The following is a 25,005-nucleotide window of genomic DNA, read 5'->3' on the forward strand; positions in this document are numbered from 1 at the left end:
CAGCCCCGTCACAGCCCCTATCACAGCCCCGTCACATTCTCTGTCACAGTCCCTATAACATACCCGTCACATTCTCTGCCACAGTCTGCCACAGACTCTGTCACAGCCCCTATCACAGCCCCGTGACATTCTCTGCCACAGTCTCTGTCACAGACTCTGTCACAGACCCTATCACGCCCCATGACATTCTCTGCCACAGTCTCTGTCAGAGTCTCTGTTCCAGCCCCTATCACAGCCCCTGTCAGTCTGTCACAGCCTCTCCCTGACTCTTGACTCTGGTCTGGACCCTGCAGGTGGCCTGTGGGGCTCAGCCTCCATTACACAGCGGTACTGTGTCTCCCTGGAAGGCGTCCAGCAGAAGCCTCATGTAATAGCAGGTTATCCTGATGTGCAGGGCTTGTGGAGGGAGGCTGGGCCATGGGGCTCATACAAAAGATTGCTATGCAGGGAGCTGGAGAGCAGATCTCCCAAGCAGCCGCCCGGCCCTGGCTGTGGCTCACTCCCTGCCCCCTGGGGTCAGGGGTTCAGGTTTCTGACTCTGGGAGGATGACTAAATGGTTTCGTGTGACCCCACTGTGAGCCTCCAAGAGGAAGGACTGCGTCTTACTCTTTTCTCACTCCCTCACTGCCGAGCTGAGAATAGGGCTGGGCTCCCAGGGCACAACCCGATGGTCATGCCCAAAGTCCTGGCTTGTCTTGAGTTGGTTCCAGTCACTTCCCTTTGCCTCCAGAACGAAGCCACCAAGGGTCCTTGTGCTCACTGCTCTGGATCACCAGGGCTGTGGTCTCCCAGACCATCCAGTGCACGGGGTCCCCAGTGCCTGGCGCTCCCACCCCTCTGCCTCCACTCTTCCAAACCACATGTGCCTTCTTCAGAGACCAATTCAAACATGACCGTCTCCCCTGCTCCCCTCCTCTATGCCCTTCCCCCTCCATCCTCTGCTCTCCAGCCACTTGTCCACATCACAGGACCCTCATCCCTGCCTTCCAGATGGGAGTTTCTGTACCTGTGTTATTCCAGCCACAGCCTGAGGTGCCTGGAACTTAGGGGCTGGACCTTATAGCATCATATAGAAGGTACTCCACAAGTGAGCTAGATAAATAAACGGGTGAATGATTGAATAAATAAAAGGAGTGATGTGAAACTGGCGGAAGGAGAAAATGTAGAGGGGTGGGGAAGAGGACGGAGGGCGTGTCAGGGAGGACAGCATGGGCAGGGCTCGGCGGGGGGGAGGAGCCCAGTGCTCATGGGGGGCTGTGAGCCCACTCCCTGGGCCACCTCAGGGTTCCCGAGTGAGCCCCATCTTGCCAGGTCTCCTCACTCCCCCTCCTTCCACCCTCCATCTTGCCCCATTTGCCAAGCCTCTTCCCTCTTCCCCCTCTCCCAGGACATCCTGTCTCTTCCTTCCCTCCCTAACACCTCCAGCCCAGGCTGTTGAAACCACCCCCCGGGGCCCCTGTCTAAACTCACTTCAGCCCTGATAGATGCTGAATTCCAGACATGCGGCAGAGGAGAGTCTGGTCCTTACTTCTTGGCAGCTCGGCTCAGCCAGCACCTCGGGGGCCTCCTCCTACCCCAAGTGCCTCACTCTCCAACCTGGCTCCGAGTCCAGGTGGCCCAGATGTCCTGGAGCCCCAGCAGGACACAGAGACACAGTCCAGGACTGGCTGAGCTGTCAGCACATCTTTCTTCTGCCTCCCTGGGAGGAGAGGGGCATGGTGTCCCTGCCAGGGTCCTGGCAGAGCGCTGGGGGAACAGCTGGGAGTGCAGGATGGGGAGACTGGAGAGATCAAGGGCAGTGGAGCCAGGGCTGGCCTGGAGATGAAAGCCCTTTGGGCTCTGTTGGGCTCCGGGCACTCCCAGGTGGGGTCCTGCACAGAGGCAGGGGGTGGAGAATAGAACAATATAATAGTTCACACTCGCAGATCCGAAAGAGACCAGGCAGAGCTGAGAAGAAAGCAGGCAGTAAGCCCAATAGGAAATTGAACGTGGGGGGCTTTCTTTCACTAGTGCCCTAATGTCACTGGGGAAGGGTGGGCATGTGGGCTCCCAGGGCACTTTTGCAGCCAGCGTCTGGAGGGGAGGATGTTGGGAAGGAGGGGATCAGAAGGACCCAATACCCTCCTTCTATGGGGACAGCAGACTTTCTCCTAGGGCTGGCTTAGGGCAACAGCTTAGTGGTCCCTTAAGGTGGACCTTTACCCTAGCCCTGCCCTCTGGCGATGCCTCACTTACCCCACTGAGAGAATGCAGCAGGCCTCACCCCTACCAGGCTGTTCCACTCACGGTTTCCCCCGTAACACACGCACACACACACACAACAGTAGAAAACCCTACTAGAAAACCCAGTCCACTTTCCACCTCCTCCAGGAAGCCCACCTTGACCATGCATACTCGGGAGGACAATTGCTCTGAGCTTCTGAACCACTTACTCTGACCCTTGATTACAAACCTCTGAGATAGCCTTTTGCTGCTTCGACCAGACTGGGAACTGCCCATGTTCTGCCTTCTCGGCCTCCATCCATGTGTGGCTGTGCTCAGGGACGGAGGCCGAGACTGGGTGGTTGACTTGTTCTTTTCATACATCTACATCCAACTGGGCCAGCTCCCTGTGTGCCCCGCCCCCCTTCCAGTTTCTTCATCAGGAAGCCTCAAGACAGGAAACCCGAGGGAATGTAGTGAATTCTCGGGGGCCTAGTCCCCAGGTCAGGACTCCCAGCAGGAAGTTGATATATCCCTGCTCCAGCCCACAGAGCAGACCTGCCTCAGAGCAGAGCAGAAGGTGCACTGGGATCTATGCTAAACAGAAAGATGAAGTTGCACCTGTGTCTGGTGGGGGTCTCGAGCACAGGGTCAAGGGTGTGACCTCTGAGTCAGTTCCCTCTGATCCCACTTAGGCAAATGCCCATCCCAGAGAGAAGAAAGTCTGTCTTCTGGACACCTGGCCAGGGCATATAGAGGATGGAGAATTCAAAAAAAGCAATCCTGTATAGCAAGACAACCCTTTCATCCCAACGACAATTAAGATGAACATGACCTCAAATCAGATTCCAAAGGCCAAGTGTCTCCCCCTCTGTTGGCTAACAGTGGTTTCATTCAATATTCCGTTGTTCAGGGTTTATGGAGAACCGACCACACCTGAGAAGCCATGCTCACCACATTCGTTTCCTCATGTAGTCTTTACGATAACTTAGGAGATACATATCATTAAACCCATCTTACACACGAGGAAGATTGAGGCATACACAGGCAGTAAATGACAGACATATTTCATTCTAGAGCTCTTGTTTTCCAGTTTCATGCTCTGTCAGTTATAGCAGGGGATCCCAGACTTTTGGAACACACAGACCAATAACATTTCAAAAATGACTTTTGGGAACAAACACAGGACCCTATGTCAACTTTTTATTTAGCCAAGGACATAAAAAATACCCTCTCCCAGCAGTATGATTTCATAAAAGGGCATTTTAACGCAGAAAATGTGACAAGGATATAATGGTAGAATAAAGACAGCCTTCTAAGAAAGGACAGTTGGCAATCTTACCCTAAAATATCCTACCTTGTTCTCTCTTTTTTGGTTAAATTTCAAGCAGAACTGGCCAAAACCTTGGCATTACACTGTGTGGGAGCCACTGCCCTATCCCAGAGCTGCCTCTTTAAGCAAGAAAAATGCCCTCAGATCACGAGCAAATAAACTTCCAGAATTTCCCATCCCCATCTGCCCATCCAGGTTGCCACCAAGTAAGATCTGAGAATGATATATAATAATCAGCTACATCCCCACCCCAACCCCAGCAGGTCGTCTGAATCTCACTGACATTCAGCCTCCCTTCCAGGGAAGGAAGCCCATCTTTCCCAGCCCCTTCTCTCTTAGACCCAGCTCTTTTCTGGGTTTGCATTCCAGGAATACCCAGGCCCCCTGCAGCCCAGCAGGAAGCACATCTGTCTCCCAGAGGTACTCAGTTCCCCATGGCAGCTGATAGCCACAGATCTTCTCCCTATCTCAGTCTAAAGGTAGGGCCTTTCCCTTGCTAGGGCCCCCAGGTCCTGTGTATTGTGTTACAAGACCAACCACAGCAGACCTCAGGCTTTCTAGGCAGTGCTGGAAAGGAGAGGGTGTGAGACCTGAGTGGAACAATGGGGAGAGCATGGAATGGGGGCGCTCCGTTCTTTACTTCCTCTCTGCTTTAGCCATGCCAGACTCAGAACTGCCTCTCCCTCTGGTACGTGGGCCTGTTCCCACTTCATCTGTGTGAGTCAGAGAAGAGCCTGACCTGTGGAGCTCTCGGATGGAGTTTCAGCTCCACCATTTTCTTGCTATGGGACATTTAGCAAGTCACTTAACCTCTCTGTGCTTTAGTTCTCCTGCTTGCAAACGGGAGTAAGAATGTTAGGTTTAGGGACTTCCCTGGTGGTGCAGTGGTTAAGAATCCTCCTGCCAATGCAGGTGACACAGGTTCGAGCCCTGGTCTGGGAATATCCCACATGCCGCGGAGCAACTAAGCCTGTGTGCCACAACTACTGAGCTCGCGCTCTAGAGCCCGTGAGCCACAACTACTGAAGCCCACGCACCTAGAGCCCGTGCTCCGCAACAAGAGAAGCCACCGCAATGAGAAGCCCGCACACCTCAACAAAGAGCAGCCCCCGCTCGCCGCAACTAGAGAAAGCCCATGTGCAGCAACGAAGACCCAACGCAGCCAAAAATAAATAAATAAATAAATTTATATTAAAAAAAAAAAAAGAATGTGGGCTTCCCTGGTGGCGCAGTGGTTGAGAGTCCGCCTGCCGATGCAGGGGACACGGGTTCGTGCCCCGGTCCGGGAAGATCCCACATGCCGTGGAGCGGCTGGGCCCGTGAGGCATGGCCGCTGAGCCTGCGCGTCCGGAGCCTGTGCTCAGCAACGGGAGAGGCCACAACAGTGAGAGGCCTGTGTACCGCAAAAAAATAAAATAAAAATAAAAATAATAAAAAAAAAGAATGTTAGGTTGAGCTACGTGAAACTGGAAAAATTTGACCATATTTGGTCCACGAAAATTTCACGTGGTTTAACAAATGAAGTGTGAACTGTAAAGTGCTGGATACATGTCTCTCACCAAATCTGACCCCTCCTCCAGGAAGTCCTCCCTAGCTATCCACAAGCCTCAGTGAGTTCCCCCTCCTCAAATCTCACTGGTTGAGGCACGATTTAGTACACACTTCTTTTCTGTCTTGAGTTTTCTCCTCTTTCCTGAACATGAGTGTAGATTCCCCACAACTTGGATCACATCAAGGGCAAGATCTGGGTCTCCCCCTCCTCTTTCCCCCAGATTGCTAGCATGCCACAGCTGTCCTCCATTATGGTTTTCACCGAGAGGAGACAGGAGAGACCAGGCCTCACGAGGGGTTCCCATGTGCCAGCTTTATCAAACGGTCATTTCTTCACCCAAGGGTGGTCCTAGAGGGTCCTGCATGGCTGCTGTTAATTAAATTGAGAGGAAGTGAGGTGCTAGAGGGGGCGGAATTAAGGGACCCTGACCCCTGGCCCGCCTGTGGTACCAGTGTCCCAGGAAGCCGAACCCTGGTTGTAGCCACCTTCTACTTCAAGGAGCCCCTTCAGTGGCATTAACTAACTCCCGGGGTCCCTCATTCGTGTGTTGAGTTGACATTTATGGATTTTCTCTCTGTCCCCCCTGAGTTGGTGTGGAGGTCCCTGAGATGAATCAGACCTATCCTCCCCTCAGGGAGCTCAGTCCTGAAGGGGACACAGACTGCACTGTGTAATCAGTGCTCAGGTTGATGCGAGATCCTGGGCCATGGGACCCCAAAGGGGGGACATGGCCAAGATTTGGGTGGCCAGGAAGAGGTTTCTAGAGGAGAAGATGTCCCTACCATGGGTCACTGGGAAGCTTGTCTGGGTTGACTTCCTGAAGCTGGGGTAGGGCAGCCTAGCTCCTGGCTGACACAGAAGCCCAAAGAAGTGAGTTAAATGGAGGTCTTCCTCCTGTGGCTGGCACACCAGGGCAGGCAGGGCTCACCGCTGGTTAAGAACACTCTTTCTCAAGGAAACCCAAGGACATTCAGGGATTAGGCCTCCCAGCATCTGTGCAGAGAACTGTCAGCTCAGAGCTGCTCAAAAGTAGAAAGGCCAGCAAGCAGTGATGTCATCACCCTAGTCATTCCCTCTCCGCATGGGAGGTCCTGTGGTCCAGTGGTAGAGAGCAGAAAAGCTCCTGCCAGGCTGCCCCCAACCCCCAGTCTTGTTTCCAAAATTTCTGCTCTGAATGGGGTGGGAGAGATGGTCACAAGTGGGCTGAGAATAAAACATTCTTTGAAGAAAAACTTCATGTTATTCCTCAGAGACATGGCAGGGCTAGGGGACCTTTTTGCCTCCCTCCAGTCAGACTTTGCTGAAAATCCACCTCAACATTAACCCAGACTCCAACCCTCCCCAGCCAACCCCTTTCCTCTAATGACCCATCCCCACTTCTGAGCTAATCTGGCATGTTGGCCCTGACGGGATCTGAGTAACCTCTGCTTCATCTTGGCAGCCCCCAGGCCTGGGAGAGGGGGTCTGGCAGCCCAGCCTGTGTGGATGGGGGTTGGGCGGTCAGGGTGTCCTAGAGCGCTGGAGAGGGGCAGTGCTGGTGGGATTTGTCCATAAACCCGAGACTGCACACAGAGAGAAGACCACAGCCGGAATCGCTGTTTGGCCTGGGGGGTGGGGGGTGGGGGGTGAGGAGCGGACTCAAAGGGAGTGGGAGCTGTGCAGCTGCTTGGGGGTAGGGGGCCTGGGTGGAGCAGGAACTCCCCTAGCGTTGGGTGTCACAATTTGGATGAGAACCCAGGGAGAAGGAGGTCCACAGCTAGCCCTAGAGTGCCAGGTCGCCCGGAAGAGCCCGCCTGCTGGCTCCTGCTGCAGCCGGCTAGTCTCCGAAACCCGCATCGGAACCACCCCGGGAGAGGTGCGTGCGGGATCGGACCCCGCATCCGTGGCTGCTGCAGGCTCATTTCCTCGAAGTCTTACCTCGAACGGCTTGGGTCTCACCCGCGCGCCCTGTGCCTCCCGGAGTTCCCCAAGCCCTCCTGGCCGGGTCGCTGCGAGGCTCCGCAGGGGAAAGACCAGCGGGGGATTTGCCCCCTCCTGTGTCACAGGAAAACCCCGGGAGCAGCCCCGACGCAGTGCCTTTCCCGGAAACCCCCCTCTCCAGGCGCGTTGCGGGAAGGCCCGGGGCTCCGCATGCAGACGACCCGCCTCCCCGGAGGAGGGTCGGAGACCCAGCTGAAAAGCATAACCGCTGGGGAGAGGCGGGCCCCGAGCTCGGAGAAGGAGATATCGGGAAATCCCGCCCCACACCCCTGTCGGAACCCTAGGCTTGGGATGCACTCCCAGCCTTTGGCCAAGGAAAGACACTCGAGGCTTGAGGATTAAGGACTCCTCTCACCTCAACCCCTAAGTTCCGTCGAGGGTCCACCCTGCGCCCCCCGCCGGGCCCGCCTTTCCCCGCCCCCCACTCCCGGCCCCCGGTCCCCGGCCCGCGCGCCACTGCCCCTTTAAGAAGCCCAGGTAGGCCGGCCCGGCTGCGGGAGCCGCTCCTATGGCAACCCGCGAGCTGCGGCGGCTTCATGAATATTCCGGGGCGCGGGAGCCGGGCGCTGCCGGAGGGCGCTCCGGGGGAGGCGGCCGCTGATGTAAGCCCGGCGGGCCGCTGGGCTCCGCTCGGCTGCAGCGGGAGCCCCGGGACGGGCCGGCCGGGCTCGGCCAGAGGAAGCAAGGCGAGCTCGCGAGTGACTGGCCACAAAGCCCGGGCGGCGGGACAGACGGACAGCCCGCCTGCCCGCGGGACACACGCCCCAGAGGAGTGCTGGTCGTGCGCTCTGCGCTCCGGAGCGGTTTTCCGAGCGCCGCGGCCGCAGCGCTGCTTCAACCCGCGCCCATTGTTCCCCGCGGGGGCGGGGCGCCTGGAGCCGGGCCGCGCGCCGCGCCCCTGACCGCGGGAGGGAGGGAGGGAGCGAGAGAGAGCGGGGTCCCCGCGCCCAGCCCGGCCCGGGAGGAGGCGCAGCGCGGCGAGCCCCGGGACCCGGAGCCGGACTGGGAGCCTCCCAGCCGCACGCAACCTGCCCAGCATGGGCGCCTGAGGCGGCTCGGCGCCGGCGGCGAAGGACACGTCCCCGCGGGCGGACTGACCGGCGGGCGGACCTGCAGCGGGTCCGCGGCGCCGCACCCGCGCCCCTGCCCCCGGCCCCTGGAGCCATGGACAAGCTGCCGCCGTCCATGCGCAAGAGACTCTACAGCCTTCCGCAGCAGGTGGGGGCCAAGGCGTGGATCATGGACGAAGAAGAGGACGCCGAGGAGGGGGCTGGGGGCCGCCAGGACCCCAGCCGCAGGAGCATCCGGCTGCGGCCGCTGCCTTCGCCCTCGCCCTCGGCGGCCGCGGGCGGCACGGAGCCCCGGGGTGCGGCCCTCGGGGCGGCAGACAGCGAGGGGTCGACCCGCGGCGCGGGCAAGTCTAGCACTAACGGCGACTGCAGGCGCTTCCGCGGGAGCCTGGCATCGCTGGGCAGCCGGGGCGGCGGCGGCGCCGGAGCGGGGGGCGGCAGCAGTCACGGGCACCTGCATGACTCCGCGGAGGAGCGGCGGCTCATCGCCGAGGGCGACGCGTCCCCCGGTGAGGACAGGACGCCCCCGGGCCTGGCGGCCGAGACCGAGCGCTCTGGCGGCTCGGCACAGCCCGCAGCCTCGCCGCCGCCGCCCCAGCAGCCGCCGCAGCCGGTCCCCGCCTCCTGCGAGCAGCCCTCGGTGGACACCGCGATCAAAGTGGAGGGAGGTGCGGCCGCCGGCGACCAGATCCTCCCTGAGGCCGAGGTGCGCCTGGGCCAGGCCGGCTTCATGCAGCGCCAGTTCGGGGCCATGCTCCAGCCCGGGGTCAACAAATTCTCCCTGAGGATGTTCGGCAGCCAGAAGGCGGTGGAGCGCGAGCAGGAGAGGGTTAAGTCGGCCGGGTTTTGGATTATCCACCCCTACAGCGACTTCAGGTAAGGGGGCCTGGCGATGATCCTGTGGGTTGCCTGAGCGGTTGCAGGCATGCTTCCTCTCTCTCGTCCCTGCCTCTCAGCTGGAGTTAACTTTCCTTCCTCGCACTGGGAGCTTGGGGCGCCTCTAGGCTCTGAGACGCCCCCAGACTTCCTCTTGTACCGCTCTGAGAACTTTTCTCTGTGCTCAGGCCTCCCAACCTCGTCCTGTCTGGGGCTGGGCCGCATTAGAGGCAAGCTGGAAAGGTGTTCTGAGCCTGGCCTAGCCCTGCCCGCAGCCAAGATGAGGCTTTACCGCCTTAAGCCCCACATTCCACCTCCCTCTTCTGGGCTGCAGAGTCAGGGTGGACATTCTAAAGGCTGCTCCAGGTCTTTAAGCCTGCAGAGCAGGGCTCTGAAGAGAAACAGACCTTTCGGCAGCTGGGTCAGCTCCTTGGGCGCTGACCCCAGGCATTAATATCTGCCTTCTGGTGTCCTGGGAAGCTGCAGCTGGGGAGGGAGAGCTGAGCTCCTGGAGGATTGAAGTCCAGGATAAAAGCCTTCTGCACCCACCTTAACCCTGGGCACAGCCCCTCAGGCCAAGTGGTGGGCCAGGAGCAGGCACCCTGGTCAGCTGGCATCTAGACTAGCAGGAGAGCATGACCTTGCTTGTAGTGGTCAGTGAAGATGCCTGGTGTCCTGACTGATGAGCAGTCACCCTGTGATCCTAAGCCCGTCCTGTGCCCCATCCTCACCCCAGCAGCCCAAGCTCCAGCAGCTGCTAGGTCTTTCATGGGTCAGTGGTGGGTCCGCAAACAAATGGTGTGACTACCAGTTAGGGAGAGGGACCCCACCCCCTCCTCATCACCTGAGTCAGATGCCACCACTGAAGAGCAGATACCACTCGGGGCCTGTGGGGGTATCTGTGCAAAAACAGATATTGGTGATTGCCTCTGAAGTTGGGATCAGGGATGCCTCTACCCTAATCAAGATCTTGGGGTCCCTCAGTGCCTCTCTGGGCTTTCCTGATACACAGGATTGAAGTGAGGGTCTGAAAAATGTTTACGCTTTTGAGCTGGGTTTGGTTGATCCTCTCTCTCTCTCTGGGCCCTGCCCCCTATTTAGCTCTCTTCCCTGCCTACCCTGCTTACCTGCCAATATAAATGAGCATTTTGCCAACCCAGAGCCCTCTTTGCAAACTTCAGGGAAGCTAGGTTTGTAATGAGAGCATAGCCGTTTTCCATCCAATGAGAGAGATTTCTGGTGCTGGGAATGACCAGTCAGGCAACACTCAAGGGCTTAAAATAGGTGGTGAACAGAGGGCCCCTACCTTTTCCTTTTTTGACGGATTGCTCTGCCTAACCCTAATATCCAGGGTTCCCATTCCCAGAGGGCATGGGGGGGCCAGAGGACAGACTAAACAGACAGCCACAGTCCTCAAGTTGTGTGAGCCGATGTGAGACCCTCTCATGAGGAACTGTGGCTGGTTCCTGTTGCCAGGTTCCTAAAGTGTGACCTCCCCTCTGGTCAGTACTAGGACCTGAGGATCCCAGCCTGAGCTAGGGAGGAGTGGGCAGGTGCTGTTGTCTCCTGCTCCCCCTGGGAGTGCCCTGGGCTCCTCCTCTCTCCGAACTCCCTGGTTGTGATGGCAGGTAGGCCATGTCAATATCAACCTCCCTTCCTTCACTCAGCTCCCCTCTGGCTTTGTTGTCTGAAAGCCTCTGTTCAGGGTTCTCACCACCAGCCTCATTGCCTGGGGTGGGAGCCTGCAAGAGGCCAATCCCAGGCATGCCTAGCTTCCGTCGACAACAGGCATTGATCAAGCACCTTCTGGGAACTGGCCCTTGCCCTCCCTGTTGCCCCTTACCCTGGATGGTGAAGGTCTGGGGCCCGGCTGATTGCATCTATGGGAACCTCTCCCGCCTTCCTGATCTTACTCTGCCTATCTTGGCATGTCTATCTGCAGTCCCCTTGCCGCAGAATCTCCTACTAACTGCAGGCCACCCGGGACATGGCAGAGGGGAGGGTGATAGGGATAGGGAGGTGTGGCTGCAGCAGGATTGATAAGCGGGCAACAGAAAAAGGGTCAGGCTGGGCTTTGAATCTGGGCTTGTGCAGCAAGCAGCAGGGACTGGTAGCGGAAGCGCGCCTTCTGTGTGCAGCCTGATGCTGGGTGAGGTGTGAGAGAAGAAATCCAAGGGAGATGTCTGTGTGTGGTGTGGAGGCGTTGTGGTCACGCCTCTAGGCCAAAACAGCTGGTCTCATCGTCACAAGGTCAAAGAGGCAAGGACTTGGCCAAGTCTCCTAAGCTTAGAAAACCCACCAACTCAACCCAGCCTCACCTCCCCGCCTCCCCCCCCCCACCAGCCGACCCAGCACCCTAAGGCTCAGTCCCTCAGGTTTCAGCCACTAGCCTTTGGCCTCTATGTGGAGCCAATCCCCACCGTCCAGCTCGGGCTTCACAAAAGCTTCTGCAAGCATTGCTCAGGCTAGTTGAGGATTTATTCATCATTTTCATGGGCAGGAAGCATTGATCCAACAGAACTGGTTTAATAAAGAATTGCCAGTGGGCTTCCCTGGTGGCGCAGCGGTTGAGAGTCCGCCTGCCGATGCAGGGGACACGGGTTCGTGCCCAGGTCCGGGAGGATCCCACATGCCGCGGAGCGGCTGGGCCCGTGAGCCATGGCCGCTGAGCCTGCGCGTCCGGAGCCCAGGGCTTGCTGTCATGGGTTGCTTCTGGCATCTCCTGTTCTTGGGGAGGCGAAGGTTGGGTGCCTTTCCCAAGTGCTGGACTGGGCTACACTCTGAGGGACGCATGTAACTTGGGCCACGTATGTAATAGACTTTTCTTGGCTGCCTCTGCTTCTCCTCACCACCCCCTTGATGCACACACGCCATGCCCTGGCTACCCCCATGGCTCCTCCAGGCTCACGAGCTTGTCTGGCCCCCCCTCCCCATCCACTCCACATTTGCCTTTTGAACCTGTATTTAGGGTTTGGTAAGGGAAGAGGCCAGAACGTGCAGCCCCTCAGGATATTGGTCCCCAGGCTCCTGCCCAAGGCTGGTTGGGCTCTTTGGTCCTGGGTGGGTCCTTCCTTCCACCTGAGGCATGTCCTAGAAGCCGAGCTTGGTGATGGGAACCTGGAACAAATAAAAAATAGTAACGGTGTGATCTTGATTTTCCAAGAGGGGAGAAAAGGAGTGGGGACCCCCAGTGAAGATGTATCAGGTTTTGTTCCCAGAAGCTGGTCAGGCTTCCAAGCAGCAGGCTCAGGGGTTTGTCCTGGGTATGTGACATCTAGGTGTCTGAGCAGGTATCTTGGGGCTGTGGGGTGGACACGGGGGCTGGCAGGGAAGTCCCTCTGTGGGATGTCAGCTCTGGGGCTACTCCTGTGCCCCAGACTCTAGCTTGGCCTTGAGAGTGGAAGCAGGCAGAAGCTTGACCCTGCTTATCCCTCTCCCCCTTCCCTTTCCTAGCCTGAGCCTTCTGAAGCTGTGAGAAAGGGAAGGAAACAGAGGGCCCTAGAGGGTCCTTTACTTGGGGACAGAAACAGCTGGGCTCCGAAATCATGGAAACTGGGCCAGTGGCTCGGTAGGTCCCAGGGTTGGCCTAAAACTAACTTCCTGTGCTGGCCCACGGCCCCAGGCACTGCCATTGCCCACCTCCCATCACTTCCCAGCTCTGTCTGCTACGGGGCCCCGCTTGGGTTAGGAGCCTTCTCTGGGCCTCAGTTTTCCCATCTAGAAAAATGGGAATCCTGTTGCCTATGGCCATGTCAGACACAAATTGTCCAACTGTGGTCACCTGGTGGAGGTGAGGTGCACTGTCAGAGACCAGTGATGCAGTCGTGAACCACACTGCCCTGCCCTCACTGCTCCCTTCCCTTAGTTCTGAGCAGACCAGATGCGCTTCCGACCTTGGCTCAGGCCAGTGGTTCTGAATCTGCGTCAGAAAATTAACTGAGAACCTGCTGGAAGCTATAGAGTCTCTATCCAGAAAGATACACGTATCCAGACACACTCAATATGACACTCCATTTCTGGCATCTGTGGAACTGCTAAGTTGAAAGCCATCTAGGTTGTGAACCCCACTCTGGGCTATCCCAGAAGAGAGTCCTGGCCTGCGAGGGGCAGGTGCTAGCCTCCCAGAGCCTTCCCTGGGGCCCTGTAGTCTGAGGCTTGGGCTTCCCATTGCCTGCAGGATGGAAATGAAAACGGGGGCAGAGTTAGATGCTTGGAGAAGGAAAGGTGCTCTGCTGGGGGACTAGTCACTTTTCTGTTTCCTCAGTGCCACGCCCATCTCTTTCCCTTTCAACCATGGGAGGGGCTGTTCAGGTAGGTGGTGAAGAGGAAGAAGGCAGCAGCCGGCTCTGGGTCTGGGGCGTTCTGGGGCCTTCCTGGGGGCATTGCCCGGGAATGCGTTTCTGCTATCAGTGTGAAAAGCCAGGCCAAAAAGGTGCTGCAAGCCCCTGTGGTGCTAGTGGAGGGGGAAGGGCGCCTTGGTGCAGAGGGGAATTCCAAGGTGAGCTGCCTGGGCGGTGCTGTCAGCTGGCACAGTGGGCAGCGGGATTCTCCAGTGATGAGGATGTGCTCAACCTGCTAAGACTGGAGCAGGTGAAGGATGTGCTGCGAAGGCCGGCATCCGGCTCAGGGCCGAGGTGCTCCTGGGATGCCAGGTGCACAGAAACCCGATGGGGCCAGAGGGCCAGGACCCTTATATTGCCTGGGTGGAAAGGCCTGGGCTCCACGTTCTCCCTGTTGCAAGGCTTCAGTTCCTGGTCTGGACACTGCATGATGAGGCTGGGGGGCCTCTCCCCTGCCCAGCCCTGCTCCATTTGTTCCCCTAGCTGCTGTAAGCCATGAGGCTTTGGGCTGTCAGGTGGCCTGTCTTACACAGTGCTGGGCTGTCTGCCTTCCATGTGTCCTCCTCTCCCATGCTTTAGGGCCCCTGGGTCTTCTGGGATGCCCTCTCAGGCCACTGCAGCCACCATCGTCCATCTCTCCATCCCTGCCCATTGCATGGCATTAGGATGGAGCTCTGTGTTTGTTACAATGCAGTGTTTCTCACAGTATCATGTCATCCAGCTCCCCTGGGGATCTGTTAAAATACAGATTCTGACTCATTAGGTCAGGGCTGGGGCCTGAGATTCTGCATTCCTATAAGCACCCAGGTGATGCTGCTGGTGCCCAGCCCAGAACCATGCTTGGAGTACTGAGGTTCAGACCATGTGTTCCACGCTTAGCCTGGGCTCCCTGACTGAGTTCCTGGAGGCCAGAGACTCTGCCTTCTCCTCTCGGCCTCTAGCAAAAGCACGACAGGGTGAGTCCTGTGACCTGGGGTGAGCGGCACTCAGCCGCAGAGGTCGGCGCAAACTTGGGGGACTCGGCCTTCCTCCCTTCCCGCTATGCTGCTTGGTCCCTGCCGGTCCTGGATGCTGGCTGTTGTGGTGGGGTGAGCAGGAAGAGGCCAGGGGGCCAGAGGGCCCTCAATCCATCCTGTCCCACTGCTTTCGCAGCTTCTCTCCCATTCAAAGGGCCAGAGGGGCGGCCGGCTGGAGAAGTGGCAGGGAGTGCAGTGACTGCTGTGCTGCGCTGAGATTTCTGGGAAGGAACAGATGTTGTCAGTGAGAGAGTCCAGAGGGGCCGGGCAGGAGAGCTGGTGTGAGGGGGCTCCGACAGTGGCTGGCTGGGAGGAGGACAGAGGCATCCAGTGGGAGCAGCCACCCTAGCACCTTGAGGTTGTGGTGGGGAGGGGGAGGTGTCTGACTCTTAATGCCCCCTCCCCCAGCCCAGACTATGCCTAGCAGCCCCCCTGTGGGCTGGGCTTGCCTGTCACTTCTCTCTGCCCCTGCCCAGCCTGGAAGGCACCAGTCTACGTACAGATGACAGGGCTGACAAGTGTCAAAGCAGCCTGAGTGGCCCTTGTGCCTGCCACAACACCGGCCACCGCGGGGCAGTTCACCCAGAGCAGAAGGTCCAGCCCCAGTCCCCGGGGGGGACTTGTCATGTAACTGAGGAGGCAGCCAGCTCCAGCACACACACACCTCTTGGCTCAAGGGCTCTCAAAAAGCTGCTGTTTCCAGTTGCTAATTAATAGAAGGGCTACAGAGGCCAGCTAGGCGGTCCTGCTTGGGCCCAGGGGATGTTGAAGAATCCACATTTCCCAGCCAGAGCGGGCTATGGGGAGGGCAGGGGCACTGCCTTGGCTTCAGAGAGGATGTTCTCTGCCAGCCAGGCTTTACTGAGAAAGCGTTGCCAGGGCCCTGGAAATCTGCGATCCCAGAGCCTAGGAGGCCACTCAGAGACACTCTCTATCATCAGCACCTGCCCAGAGGAGGGGTGGGAGGTGGCACAGAGTGGTGGTGATCTCCCCGTCACTGAGGGCACTCAAGATGGGACAGCAGTACTTACACCAGAGGTTGCTAAGCAGCATCCTGTGGACCCAATACAGTACCCAGATGTGTTCTGTTTGGCCAGCATAGTGTGTCATGACAAGTCTGAGGCAATGTTTAAAACAGAAAGGTGTAAGACAAAAATTTGGCTTTCTAGCTTCTCTTGAAAAATTGGAAACTCTGGCAGCTCTGGCCCCACAGTGCCACCCGCAGCAGGGAGCTGGAGCACACTAGAGGCTTTAAACTGGCTTTTGCTCTCCAGTTGCCCGCAGTCCCCACCTGTCCCTGTGGTCTCTGGCCATGCCACACCTGCACATTTAGCTGCCTGACCCCTTAGGCTTCTAAGTAATGAAACCAAACAGTGGCTCAAAGCAATAGAGACTAAAGCCAGGTGGACTCACAGATCAATAACCACCATTTATGAACCATTACCATGTGCCAGACTGTTCTAGGAGCTTCTTTTCTTATGTTTTATTTATTCTTCATAGTGGCTCGAAAAATAGGTTCTATTATCCCCAGTTTACAGATAAGGAAACTGAGGCTCTGATGGGGAAAAAAAAAAAGATTTGCCCGAAATCACACAGCTATGAAGCACCAGAACTGGAATTTGAACCTGTTCTCTAGGACTCAAAACTCATACTTGTCCTTTCTCTGTTCCTTCTTTCTTTTCTTTCTTTCTTGTGTGTGTGTGCGCGTGCGCGCGCATGTGTGCGCATGTGTGTGTGTTAGCTTTTAAAAGCTAAATTACCAAAGTAGTTCAAGAAAACATTCTCCTGAGAATGAAAGCATTGCAGATAATGCTGGACACATATTATCTGTGTGGAGGGGCTCCGCGGGCACGGGAAATTTAACAGGTCTCAGAATACCAGATCTGGACAGGGCTTGGCAAAGCTCCTGGCCTAAAGCCTTTATTTTATACATGGGGAGCAGAGCACCAGAGAGGGAAGGTGACTGGCCTAAGGGCAGAGAGGAAGTCCAAGTCAGAGATGAAACCAGAACCCAAGAGGGTTATGTAACATATGGCTCAAAGGTCTTAAGGCTCCACAGTCTACTCCACCCCCAGCCAGAGGGGTCCAGACATCTAGGTGTCTAGGTGACAGAGAAGCCTTCTCCTGAATGGTCTCATCCCTGGAGCTTTTTCTTGTCTCCCCAGCCCCATGCCTGAATTTTGAAGTGTTCGGTATTTGCAGGGTCCCGTCTTAATTTAAGCCCATCAATGAGAAGGGAATCTTTCCATACTTGAAAATGCAGCATCTGGAGGCTGAGACATGCCTGTCCTAACCCCCAGCTCTGGGGCTGCTGCTCCTGGGTATCCGGATCAGGATACTTGTCCACCTGCTCCCCCGACACCGCGGCATGTCCTGGCTGCACGCAGAGCTTTGGGATTTTGGAGCCACATCCAGATGCCATTGACACACCTGTTCCTCGATGGGAGTGTTTGGGGTTTAAAGGGGAAGGGAGCAAATAGTCAGCGGTATCTGTGTTCTCTCCACCAGAGAAGTAGGTGGTCATGTGGTCTGTTCATTACATCTGTCAGAGAAGTAAGGAAGTAGAGTCAGTCTCTGGTTTAGGGCTCAGTGTGTGTCCAGGGCCGAGACTCAGTCTATGCTCAGGATCAGGGTTCAGCCTGGGACCAAGGTAAGGCCTTGGTCTGAGGTCAGGAACTGGAGCCCTTGAACAAAAGCTTTGAGCCAAGCCCAGTGCCTCCCTGAGGCACCAGGGCTGGAGGCAGGGTGGGCATGTTGCCCACTCCATCCTATGCCCCCCACCCAAGAAGCCCTCCCTTCCTTGAAGCTCCCTGAGCTCCTACACCTCTTAGCATCCCAGCCAGCTGCCTTTGGTCTTCTTGGGGAGGTAAAGTACAAATTGTAAATACACAGCAGTGCCACCGCTCCCAACGCCAGAGCCACCAAATCTCACACGTGACCACTCCTGCCTTGCTCTGGTCTCTTATTGTTTGGGGCTGTGTCTGTCTTTCCAGCCAGGTGGCCAGCTCCTGGCTCCTGCAGAGCGGCACTCTGGGCTGGGTAGAGAGGTGTGCTGGCTTGGTAGAGGGACTCTCTACTCCCCATTGCTCCGCCAGCTCTGGGCTCCCACAAATTGCAGAGCAAGCAGTGGGGCCTCCGGTCTGCTCACCGCAGCTGTGGGGGCCTGATGACTGGCTGCTGCTGATTTTGTGTCTGTCTAAGCATTTACCCGCGTGGGTGGATGTGTTATGTCTGCACAAACGAGGATTTCGGAAATTAATACATAATACGGGGCTGGCTAATACATTATCTTCTGGGCTTGGGGAGGGGCAGGCTAAGGGAGATCGTGCCCTCTGGGAGGCCAGACACTGCATTCCAAGACTGTTTTCATCCATTATGATGGGGGTCACTCCCCACCTGGCAAAGAGGAGAGTAGGACTTCAGCTCCTCTTAGGGTCCCCCAGTCTGATTAGGGGGAGGGCAGACAGGAGGTAGACCAGTTTGGACTGATGGTCAGGGAAGGCTTCTGGAGGAAGCAGAGCTGAGCTAGACCTGAAGGAGAGAGAGAACCATTCTGCACACTTTCTTGGAGGCGAGTGTCTGGGAGCTTGAGCCGCCTGGCTTGGGTGGGTGTTGGCAGACACTGAGGATTCCTCAGATTGCTCAGAACCTGCCGTTTTGGACCTGCACTCCTTAAGCTTTGCCCTTGAGGACTCTGACCCCATGATGCTGCCTGAGTACGTGTGTGTGTTTGCATGTGTTTGTATGCATCTCTCTCTGGCCTCTCACCCTGGGTCCTTGAAGCCCAGGGGAGCTCTCCCAAGCCCTGGCCCCAGCTGTACAACCTCTGAGAAGACTTCCTTCTTCTGCCATCCTAGGCCCAGAAGGCAGGTGTTACCACTGCAATAATGTCACTGAGTGTGTGGCCTGGAGCCCAGAAGTAATTACCCTGTGGTTCCCCATCGCAGGCCGGAGCAGCCCCTGTCAATGATTAACCCGAGTCCCTGACCACTTGATGCCAAACCCAGCCGTGGGCTTCTCCCACCTACAAATTGTCAGATATGATACGGGGCACTTATCCCCTTCCCCAGGGACAGGAAAAGACCCTCACCCTCAGGTCTCATCAATGCCACTGGCAACTTTTAGGAGAAACTTGGTCCAGCAGGGGAGACTCTGCAGCTGTGGCCTGTCCTCATGCAACATCGGGGCTGGCCCAGCCTGGAGCCCTGGGCCTCTCATCCCAGCATTCCCAGCTTGTAACTGTCCACCCCTCCCACGCTGAGTTTACCCTCCTGACCCTCATCCTGTTCTGCAGTGTGACCTCAGCAAAGTCCTTTCCTCTCTCAGTGTCCAGCATCAGGGCTCAATCTGAGGCTGAGAAGGGAGCAAAGCTAGTTGGCCAAGTAGGTATTGAACCCGTAATCCTGACCCCATTAGTACACGTTGAGCCAGCAGGGCAGGGACAGCACCGCTGACAAATAGAGCTGATGAGAATCTCCCTCCCTCATTCCTGAGACTCTGCCGAGACCCATCCAGCCGTGATCTTGGATTTACGGGGCCCCTGTGCTCCCAGAGTGGGCGGGGGATTCCTTACCTACTGGCCTCTTTCTGCAGGGTTTCTGCCAGCCCCTGTCTTGGGGCTCAGGGCGGGGGGCTCCCTAGCGTGTTGTGTGCTTATGCTGTAACCCATTAACCCCTGTGGGAGTGGAGATCGGGCTTTCTTTTCTTTGTTCCCTGGGCAAAGGCCCGCACCCACTCCCTCCTCCCAGCCACCTCTTGTAGGGGGCCACCGTCCCCTCCTGGAAGCTCCAACCTGGCCTTGGAAGAGTTCAGATGTGAGGATCCGTGGAGACCACAGGTCACACTGGACAACTATGGTTGGAAGAGTCCAAGGGGAAGACCAGCAGGATCATCACCTTTGGAATTGGCAGGGTTAGGAAATGTGGCAAGCTGTCCACCTGTCCCAGAGGCTCTGGGGAGTCATCCTCCTGCCATGTTGCGCTGAAGCTTCTGCTGACAGAGCTGAGGGAGCTGGCTGTGAGTAAGAGGCCAGTTGAAGACTTGGTTCTGCCCCATCCAGCTCTTTGGGCTGAGCTGAGCCCTCACTACCCTGGCCTTGCTTTCCTCATCTGAAAATGGGACCAGAGATTGGGTTTTAGCACGACCCCAAATCCGAAATTGGTGGTTGTAGCGTCACCTGGGAGCTTTATGCAATTATGGATGCCTGGGTCTCCGTGGGTGAGGCCCCGGGTGGCTATAAGTTTGGGGAGCACCCAGGTGATTCTGCTTCTGTCACTTTAGGAGCCAATGAGCTGGCACCCGTAGGGCCCCTTCTGCGCTAACAGTCTGCGGTTCTCTGACTGCACTGCGTTCACCGTAGCCCTTCAGTGCTCCCCAGAGCCTGGGAGTGAAATACATCCAAGCCATTCATGATGGGCCCCTCCCCAGGGAGTCGTTCCCTTTTCTTTCTCGCAGGTTGTTAGCAAAGAGAACCATAAAACTCTGGGGCTGGAGGGACCCCAGGGAACATGCCCCTTGCTTAATGTCCTTGTCAGCCTGTGTTTTCCTGGAGGGAAGGTGGAGTCCTGTCCAGCTCATGTCCCCAGAGCCCAGGCACTCCCAGGAGACCCACAGTCTAACAAGACGGCCATGTAGAGACCCTCCCAGAGTCAATATTTAGCCACCTTCTATGGGACAGCCCTCCCCTGGTGTCCTCATTAGCCCCGTGCGGCACCAGTGCTGCTTGGCCTTAGGGAGTTTTGCCCCAAATGCACCCCGTTTCCTCCTTCACAGGAGCACGCCCTTCCCGCAGGAGCAGGTGAGCTCTCCTACCTAATTTCCCCTGAGCTTGTGCTCACCTGCTACTCCACAGCAATATTCCATTTTTGCTTCATTCTCCTAAGTGGGGAGAGCTGTGTTTGAGCCTCTTTTGTTTCTTATAAGCCCAGGTGGAGAAGTTCTCCAATTGCTGGTCCCCTCCACAATTTTCCCCAATAGTCTTTTCAGCTGAGTGAAGCTCAGAGAGGTTAGGCCGCTAGCCAGAGGGAACACAGCATCCTGGCAATTCCGGGCGGCTGTAGAGCAGGTGACCTCTGCTGTATAGTTTGATGTGTGTGTGTGTGTGTGTGTGTGTGTGTGTGTGCACACTCTTATGCTAGTGTGTCTCTGTGAGTGCACAGATTTAGGGTCTGCAGAGGAGGTCTAAGACCATGGGAGAATCAATGTGTTGACGTCTTGGTGTTCCTTATGGCCAGGCCTGTGCTCAGCTGTGCTCTTGAGAAGGTGCAGTTAACGATCCTTTCCCTGAGGAGCTCTTCCTCCGCAGCCTTCATGGATCCCCATGTCCCCAGAAGAGTCCTGACTACTCAGTCTGGCATTCAAGATGGCCCCATCTTTTCTTCAGATCAGTATTGGGTTGGGGGAGGGGGTGTCTTGGTTTTCTGAGATATGCACTCTTCTCTCAGCCAGCTTTCCATCTGGCCAGCTGCCCTTGGCTGGCCTCTTTAGCCTCTGCACTGCAGAGATCCATGGAATCGGCATGTCTTTAGAGATTGTCTGGCTCCATCCTCTCATTGTACCAATGGGGACACTGAGGCAGGGATTGTGAGAGCCAGGGCATTGTTCAAGGGCACACAGCAAGTTAAGAGACTGAGCTGGGTAGAACCCAAGACACTCGGGCCCCTGGCCTAGCTTCCTTCTGCTGTGTAGCAGGGACCTCCTTCCTGCAACCACAACGCCAACCTTCCTGACCAGTGGGCACTCTCAGGCCCCCTCCTCTTTGGGGCTTTTGTGCCCAACAAGCCATGCTGCCCCCCACCCCCCAAGACCGAGGGCTCCTTGACGTGGGACCAGTCCACACACTTCTGGATCCCCATAGTCCTCAGACCAGGGCCTGCATCTTAGTGGTTACAGGAATGATAATAATGATGATAACAGCCAGTACGTACTGAGTATTTGCATTGTGTAGCATATTATCATCTCACTGAATTCTCTCGGAATCCTGTGGGGTGGGATTAATGTACTCGTTTTGTACATGAGAAGACAGATTGAAGGCTCCCATCCCCGCGCCCCACTGGGTTGCACTTTGAACCACGGGGGTGGGGAGCTGGACATTTGGAGAGAAGGGGTTTGGAGGTTCTGCCATATGGGATTGTAGAAATCACACGCTCCCCAGGCAGGGAACCCCAAACGGAGGATGTGGGAGCCCTTCCCTCGGGATGGGGTGTGACTTGAGGAAAAGAAGTGTGCAGATTCTGCCAGCATCCCCGGGGGGTTGGGCACAATCCCCATGGCCTCCCTCTGATCCCCAATTAGAGCCCCCAGGTGCCCCTCCTCACCTTGAAGGGCGGTGGCTCTGCAGACCAAAGAGAAGGGGGGACTAGCCTGCGAGCTCGGGAGGCGGGAAGGGGCATCATGACCCAGTGACAACATCATAGGACTTGGATGCTGCTGTCTCCACCGAACTCGGTTTTCCCTTGTAAGTGCCCCTCCCCCATCTGCTGCCTTCATATTGAAGGTTTTTGAGTTTTATTTTTGGTCTTATTTTTCCTTCCCTTTTTCTGTTTTTGTTTTTCCTGCCATCCCTGTCGTAACTTTTTGTGTTGGAGGGTTTCATTATCGCCTCCTTTGCCCAAGTTGAAACAGGGACCCATCATTGTGTCTGTTTCCAGGACAGTGCCTTGGTCATGTCACAACCCCCAGACGTTTCCCTGCCCCTCCAAGTACCCTCAAGCTGTGTCCATGAGGGGGTGTGGGGGGGGAAGTGGTGGTGGAAACCAGAGACAGACACCGGTGCTTGGAGGGGTTTTTAAATTATATTTAAAACAATTGTTTTGTATAAATAAAATGGGGGGCTTCCCTGGTGGCGCAGTGGTTGGGGGTCCGCCTGCCGATGCAGGGGACGCGGGTTCGTGCCCCGGTCCGGGAGGGTCCCGCGTGCTGTGGAGCGGCTGGGCCCGTGGGCCATGGCCGCTGGGCCTGCGCGTCCGGAGCCTGTGCTCTGCAACGGGGGAGGCCACAACAGTGAGAGGCCCACATACCGCAAAAAAAAAAAAAAAAAAAAAAAAAAGAAAATGGGAAGTGAAAAAGATTTCAGAGAGGTTAAGTGATTTGTTCAAGGCGACACAGCCAGGTGTTCAAACACTAGAGTGCTTAACCACTGTACTGTCTGCTACAGCTTAGCTTCTCGTGTGGTCCCTGGACCAGCAGCCTCAACATCACCTGGGAGCCTGTTAGCAATACAGGTGTCCGCCCTCACCCCACACCCAGAGAATCCGAGTCTGCATCTTGGTTAAGATCCCCCGGCGATTTGCGAGCAGATTAAAGTTTGAAGAAGCACTGTGCTGCATGACTGAAAGATCACAGAAGGGGCAGGCAAGATTCTGGCAGTTCCAGCTCTCACACAGTTCACCTCTTCCTTGGGGAATGGCCGAGACTAGCTCTCACGTTGAGGGACTAGGGCCTCAGCCCAGGACGGTGACTGTCCAGGGAAGAGGCAGGGGTAAAGGGTCATTTTGTTTGGGTCTTCAGAAACAGAAACAAAACCAAATTTTGTTGTTCCGGTAATAGGTCATCCTTATAGAAAAGTGAGAACCTAAAGATACGCCAAAATCCCACCCACCCATAAAGCCAGCGCTAGCTAGATGCCCTTGGCTCTGAATCTGGGAGGCCGCTTCAGGCGGCCGAGGGAGCAGCTACCTGGGAGCACTGTGATTCTGAGTCAGAGATTTTTGAGGTGGGTTAAAAATAGAGCCCTACTGGCCAGGCGGGGGTGGGAGGCAGACAGCCATTCATCTGCCGTAGGGGGGAGACGCCAGGGTCGGGGAGGAGCAGTGAGGGGAGGGTGGGCGTTCATTCCCCTCAGAGGCGCGAGCGGAGGGCGGTGGAAGGCAGCGCTTTCCAGCGTGAGGGGGCGGGGAGGCTAAAATGCCAGACTCCTGCGCCCCGCCCCCCTCGGGTGGGTGGAGCGTGGGGAGGGGGCGGGGCCGCAGCGCTGCCTCCGAGAAAGATGAAGGAGAGACTGGACGCGCAGGGGCGGGGAGGGGCTGGTAGACGCTTCCCAGCAGCTTTATTGATTGTGAGGGAGGGAAGGCAAGGAAGGTGGCCCACGTGTGTGCGTTCCCACGTGGGTTTTGTGGGCAGGCACGTGGTCTCCTTTGCCTATTACACCTGCCCTTCAAATGGCCTCCCTCCGTCTCCTCCTCCTGAAGCGCCTCCGGGAAATCTGCTCTTCCTGCCCTCGCGTCGGACAGCACCTTTGTCTACCCGGGCCGCCTGGGAGTTCCCCGGGTACCCGTGTGTGTCTCTCCCCTGACACACGTTAGAAGACTCTTTACAGCATGGGACACTGGTCGGTGGTTACTGGTGGATTTATTTTTCTGATTAAAAGGTAATATTTGCCCATTATGGGGAATTTAGAACATTAAGGTGTAATGGAGAAAACAAAAATCACCCGTAATCCCACTACGTAGAAATATCAATGTTAACATTTTAGTGTATTTTATTTTTATTTTTGCCAGTCTCCACCAACCCTCCCCCCAGCAGCCTTTAATCCACCCATTTATTTAACAGTAAGACAATTTTGCTGAGGACCCCCACTCCTCCCCCTCTGGGCCCTGCTCTGCGTTTACATCTTGGAAAAGGAAGAGAAGTCATTTCTGCAGGTTTGGGGAGATGAGACTCATCCTGGGTCCACAAGGTGGGGACGATGTCGGGAGATTCTAGGGGAGAAGTGGAGCTGCCTCCTCTTGCCCTCCCCTCCCCCCCACCTCCTGGATCTCTGGGCCAAGCCTATTGGAGAGAAGGGAGAATCCTCAAAGCCCCCAGAGAGGGGGCATGCCTGTAACAGAGGAGGCTTAGTGTGTTGTGTCACCGTGGGCCTGTGCTGGTCAGGCTGGAAATACAGTCATGGCCTCTGTTGACGTCTGTAGCCTCAGTGTTCCCCCGCCAGCCCCCTGTCATCCCACTGTGTCAGAACCCCAACCCCATGTTTCTCCTGGCCTGTCTCTTGTTCATCTACCCCCCCGCGCGCCCCCTTCCAACTCCTCCCTCCTTCTCTGTGGCTTTCCCACCATCATCTTCACCAGGTGGGGGCCATTTGCTAGTGGATGTGGCTGGGAGTCTTCATGCCTTGGGTGTTCGGATGGGATGAATTCCTCCCTGATCATCGGAGGCCTGTGAAAGCCTTGTGGGAAGGAGCTGGGGTGTCAGAGGGCTGTCCATGTTGTGTAGCTTCTCCTGGGCCTCCTGCCACTCAGCCTTTGGCTCCCAAGGGATTCATTCAAGCATTCATTTATTCACGCTTCCACCCATTCCCATATTTCCACCCATTCCCATGTTTTTTGGACCTTTTTTGGACCTACCTCATAAAAAGCACTCTGCCAAGTTCAGAGAGTCAAGTGGCCACAAGATAGACAAACGTGCAATTCCATCATAGTGTGATAAACACTATGCTAGGGCAGCACAAACAAGGGGCCCCTAGCCAGATTTCCTAGGAGACAAAGATGGCCTCCCAGAAGTGACGGCTCCTCTGAACCAAGTGGCCTGGGGTGAGCAGGGATGGGGAGGAGAGCTCTAGACAGATGACAGTATGTAGGAAAGCCCAGAGGAGAAGGGAAGTGCGGTGTGTCTGGGGCACTGAAAGCTGCTGAGTGTGTG

General features: G+C 56.5%; 1 protein-coding gene across 1 annotated transcript in view; it reads left to right on the plus strand.

The window, feature by feature from the left end:
* The first annotated feature begins 7,611 nt into the window (after positions 1-7,611).
* Positions 7,612-25,005, plus strand: part of HCN4 (hyperpolarization activated cyclic nucleotide gated potassium channel 4) — a 44,457-nt gene continuing 27,063 nt past the window's right edge. The window contains exon 1 of the mRNA XM_004276279.3: positions 7,612-9,014. Within this exon, the coding sequence (XP_004276327.1) occupies positions 8,233-9,014 (782 nt within the window). The 5' untranslated portion in view covers positions 7,612-8,232. The remainder of the gene's footprint in view (positions 9,015-25,005) is intronic.

This window comes from Orcinus orca, chromosome 2 (assembly GCF_937001465.1).
Source record: "Orcinus orca chromosome 2, mOrcOrc1.1, whole genome shotgun sequence".
NCBI lineage: Eukaryota > Metazoa > Chordata > Mammalia > Artiodactyla > Delphinidae > Orcinus > Orcinus orca.